The 4,921-nt window shown below is 40.4% G+C and overlaps 1 protein-coding gene across 1 annotated transcript; it reads left to right on the top strand.

Moving 5' to 3' along the window:
* Nucleotides 1–932: 932 nt before the first annotated feature.
* LOC143235788 (zinc finger MYM-type protein 1-like) lies at nt 933–1,511 on the top strand. Its single transcript, XM_076473989.1, has 2 exons — nt 933–984; nt 1,066–1,511. The coding sequence occupies exons 1-2, from the start codon at nt 933–935 to the stop codon at nt 1,509–1,511; spliced, it is 498 nt and encodes a 165-aa protein (XP_076330104.1).
* Nucleotides 1,512–4,921: the final 3,410 nt, after the last annotated feature.

The raw sequence follows: 4,921 nt of genomic DNA, 5'->3' as shown, positions 1-4,921 counted from the left end.
AGCCAAGCCTCCTCCTCCCCCCCCCCCCGAATATTGTTACCTATGTATATTCATAAAATATGTAAAACATAATCGTCGTTGTTGCTTAACAATTAGCATCAAAGTGACATAGATCTGTAGAAATCAACGTCTTGATTAAGACGGAAGTATGTGTCATGTGTCCCACAGCAACATACTGAATGTACTGAAACTCATGCACTGTATTGCCGCTCTCTGTGTAATGCCATTCTGTCTTGAGCTTTGACGAAGATTAGACAACTACTTTGATTTCAAGTTACAACAGATCATCAGGGATTTTACTTGATAAACCTAATTTGTGTTCCCTAATTAGCCCTGTAATTTTTACATTATTAAGTACTTGTGCTATATGGTTAAAGATAAACACTTTATCTAACAGTATTTCACGGATATGTTCAAATACTATTAATATAATTTGGTGATTTCAATGCCGCAGAGCAGTTGTTTGTAATGTTGATCTATGTTTAGTTGTTATTTGCTCCTTATTCATGAAATGACCCAATAGTATGTATGTCATAGCTTTTTACTCAGATTTCAATATTTAAAATGAATATCCTTTGTAAGCCCTAATGCCAATATAAGGAGAGAAATTCCCATTCGTTTCATATAAACTAACTCAACTTGTAGTAAGAAGTGGTGCTAGCAGTCAGCCGGCTCGGGAGTCACTTTGATGTATAAAAGGAGTTATGTTTGTTTATGCGGCTCTAGGTCTCTCTGGTACTCGGCCTCACACTAAAACACACACTCAGTTTGGATTAATAAAAGGAAATCAAACTCAGCGACTCGTTTTCAAACAAGGACACCAACACACAAAACAAGAGTAAGACATCACCCACCAAAATATAAACCGGTCATACTACACATAGGGTTGATTATGCAACACTACCTGCTACCCAAGAAAAGGCAGCAAGTAGATGGTCCTACAAACACGTGGCACAAGTGCGGAGAACAGTGATGATCGTGATGGTGAGAATGCGGACACGAGTAGTGCGGAACCCCAGTCGCAAGAGGGAACCACTCACAACTAGGGTGAAAATCTACCACCAGGATCCAAGGACCTGAACCAGCTTCCAGATAGTGGTCTTGTCTGTCCAGACTTAAAGAGATACCCGGCCACAGAATACAGCAGCCAGTCAAGGTCATTTAACAAGAATTGGTATGATCAGCACTTGTGGTTGAAGTACTCTGTGACCCAAGATGCTGCATTCTGCTTCGTATGTCGTCTTTTCAGTCACACACACTTCAGTAAACCTGAGAAGTCCTTCACTCATGAAAGCTTCCAGAACTGTAAGAAGGCGACCACATCACTGAAGTCCCATGATAACTATGCAGGACACAAGTTTGTCATGCAAGCTTGGGCAGAGTTTAAATTACAGAAAATAAAGGGTGCAAGGATCCAACATGCTCTCGATGCAAGCCATACTAAAACTGTGGAGGAAAACCAACATTACATAAGAGCCATGATAGATGCACTGCTCTACACAGCCTGCTAGAATGAAGCCCAGAGAGGTCACAGGGAAGGTAGTCAGTCAGATAACAGGGTCAATTTCCTGGAACTTCTTGACATGATTTCCAGGTATGATGAAATCGTGAAGAAGAAGCTGAGTGGTCCTAGCAATGCCAAGTACACGCACCATGATATCCAAAATGAACTGCTTGACATCATAGGTGGAATGATAAGGAAGGATACCAGCAAAGAGGTCATGGAAGCTGAGGGTTTTGCTCTAATGGTGGATGAAACAAAGGATGTGAGCAAACAAGAACAGCTGTCCATTGTGATAAGGTACCTCCACCAACAAAGCCTTCATGAGGAGTTCCTGGATTTCACAGCTGCTGAGGGTCTGGATGCAGATTCATTGCTCAAGAAAATCATGGAGACTCTGGCTAAATGTGGTATTGACCATAATGCCTGCATTGGCCAGTGCTCTGACGGAGCTGCAGTTATGTCAGGGCACATCAGCGGCGTACAGGAGAGGTTCAGGAGAGAGGTGTCTCAGGCTGTGTATGTCCACTGCTATGCACACATACTCTACCTTGTGTTAGCTGATTGTGTACACAACATCCAGTCTGCAGCAGAGTTCTTTGTGACAATTCAGAAGCTGTACAAATTCTTTTCTACATCGGTTGTGCATGAAGAATTTCTGAAGATACAGAAGGAGCTTGAATCCGTGAACCAGCACATAGAGTTGAAGCAACTGTCAGATCCAAGATGGCCCTGCCAACATGTTGCTTGTCTGGCTGTGAAAAGAATTCTCCCTGCTATTGTGACAACCCTAAAGCGTCTTGGGGAGGGGAACAATGTCCACAGAGCTACTGAATCAAAGGGCCTGTGCATCCTCCTAGATCAGCAGTTCGTAACCAGTCTACTGGCCATAGAAATATTACTGCTGATGACAAAACAGCTATCACACCACCTTGAGTCACCTGACCTGCAGCTGGCCTCAGCAGAGGAGCTAGTACAATCTGTCATCTCTTGTCTGTCAGAAATGAGAACTGAAGCAGCATGGAAAGTCTTGGAAGAGTCTGCTGAGGATATATGTAAGAAAGTCGGAATACGCGCTGAGACGGTGCATCAAGGTGGACAGCAATCTGCCCCCAGACACCTGGACGAATTCAGAATCACATCTGGTACTGGCCAAAGATATGAACCAACACCAGATACCAAGAGACACACCTTCTATACTTGTCTATGCCTGCAGTGTTCTGATGGGTGCAACTGCATTGAACCCCAAACACTCTTTCTGGAAAAACAAGCACTCTTAGGAATGACAGCAAACTATGGTGTGGCAGAGGATGACCTTGCAGTGGAAGTTCACCAGTTGAACCGGCTGATTGCCAGGAAGAAAGACAAGGGACAGGAAGTATCCACACCATTGGAGCTTGCAACCATGCTGGAGCCATATAAAGATGCCTTCATGGATCTCCACAAACTTGTATGCATCGCTGTGACCCTGCCTGTTACTTCAACTGCATGTGAGAGAAGTTTCTCATGTGTGAAGCTTCTCAAGACATACTTGCGCAACAGCAGTGGTAACAACAGCACCAGCAACCTTCCTGTCATATCAGTAAACTCCAGGAGGGCAAAACAACTCGATATTGATACTGTTATAGACACATTTGCTGCCAATCACCAGAACAGACGCATTGTTTTGAAGTAATATTGGCTATAAACACAACATGATGAAAAATAGTTAGCCTGATAGTGACCTTACTTTTCCTCAGAGTGTATTAACTTCACATGGGATAATTCGTTTCTGCTATGTAAACTATGTCTTTGTGTTATATTTCTTTTGATTTGTAGCTTTACTCTTAATGGTATATTAAATGTTCAATCTAAGCTAATCTTGATTTTCTTTATGTATTACCTTGAGTGGAATTTAGGTGAGCTTCCTCTTTTACATATATGCATATTTTCATAAACAGATTTTTTCTGATTTACAATAATGAATTATTAATCACTATATGAGTTTCCAATGAAAACTGCATTGAAAACACAGTTCAAAATAGCACATGTTTCTGAAATGTTCCTTGGTATTTACATTATTATAATTTACCATCTATACTTCATATTGATGGCAATTTGGGAAGCCCCTCCACAGTTTACCTCAGCCTCCCAACGAAAATATCCTGGCGCCGCCACTGATTTCCAGTGGTTAGGGAAGTGCCCCGTTGATAGAGATAAGTGGTACAGGGTAGTTAAGTAAAATACATGTGTCCGTGAGGTTTTTACAAATAATGTTTTTAACTTTGTCTTCACCTGAAGCAGTGTTCCTGAGTTTTGTTATCTGTGATTTGACTTCAGCACACGATACATGACGAGTTATATCGGCGTGAGTGTGAGCTACGGCCTTATCGGATAAGTGAATAAATTTAGGTTGGAATAGTTCATTATTATGAGTTATGAAATTATTAACTGCTCGATAGTGGTTAAGGTCGAAATATGGTAGGTTTGGTGTCTGAAAAACAATCTCGAGATATTTTGCAAATAAAGCAGCTTTGTCACAGTCTGTTGTCACGGTATTTAATGTTAGGGTTCACTTGCAGCTTAAAATTGTTGCCTATTGACTTAAACTTCTCAAGAACGAGGCTGGGTCTTTTTTACTTCCATTAGTTGAGATGCAACAATTCTTCCAGTTGATTTCTTGTCGTTTAACGAGTGATTTGATAATGTTTTCCCAAGTAATGAGTGTTTTAGTATGTCAGTCGCGCGAGACAATGAACTTGACAGCGTAACGCCTTCTGTGTCTGATATGTGAAAGGATTAACTTACTTTATTTGAATTCACGTATTGGTTCCTTACATGTAACTGATGCCGACATTTTGTGTGGAGGAGATTATATTGCTTGTTAGGTTGTTGATCGTGGCTTAGTTGAGACAAAGAACAACAATCTTTGACTACTTATCAACTCGTCTATCTCTTTCAGTAGTTAGTACACTGTCTCATCAACAAACATTAAGGATGGTTAGTTTGGCGTTTTATGGCACAAAGCAGTTAGGCTATCTGTGCCAAACATCCGGTAAAAAGTTAAAGTAAATTTAGGTAGATTCATAAAAGGAAATTAAGGTTTAAAAACTTGTTTTTCTGTAGTTTTTCTCTTACCACTGTAGACTAGATGTAAAGAACTTTCTGTAGCATAATTGTAATTATCATAACTCTCCAGGATGACTAACAGGTAGTTCAAACAGCAGTGTTAGTCACCTGAACTTGGCCTTTCCAGTCCTGGTTTTGAGTTACTTGATGTTACAGCCATTTTCTAATTTCAAATCGAACTGTGATTCTTAAAAGGGAATCACATTAAAAAAGGTCTGATGTATAAATTAAAAAATTTAAAATAGCATTAAAAAGATAAACGACCTTTTTAAAGAACTAAAAACATTTCCAAGGTGGACAGTATCACCATCA

The sequence above is a fragment of the Tachypleus tridentatus genome, chromosome 12 (genome assembly GCF_004210375.1).
Source record: "Tachypleus tridentatus isolate NWPU-2018 chromosome 12, ASM421037v1, whole genome shotgun sequence".
Classification (NCBI taxonomy): domain Eukaryota; kingdom Metazoa; phylum Arthropoda; class Merostomata; order Xiphosura; family Limulidae; genus Tachypleus; species Tachypleus tridentatus.
The sequence above is the reverse complement of the archived record's forward strand: the minus strand, read 5'-3'. Positions and strand labels throughout refer to the sequence as shown.

Coding starts and splice junctions, on each gene's coding strand:
- LOC143235788 (XM_076473989.1), top strand. CDS start 933: ATGGTCCTACAAACACGTGGCACAAGTGCGGAGAACAGTGATGATCGT. Junction 985..1,065: donor GAACAGTGATGATCGTGATG/GTGAGAATGCGG, acceptor ATCTACCACCAG/GATCCAAGGACCTGAACCAG.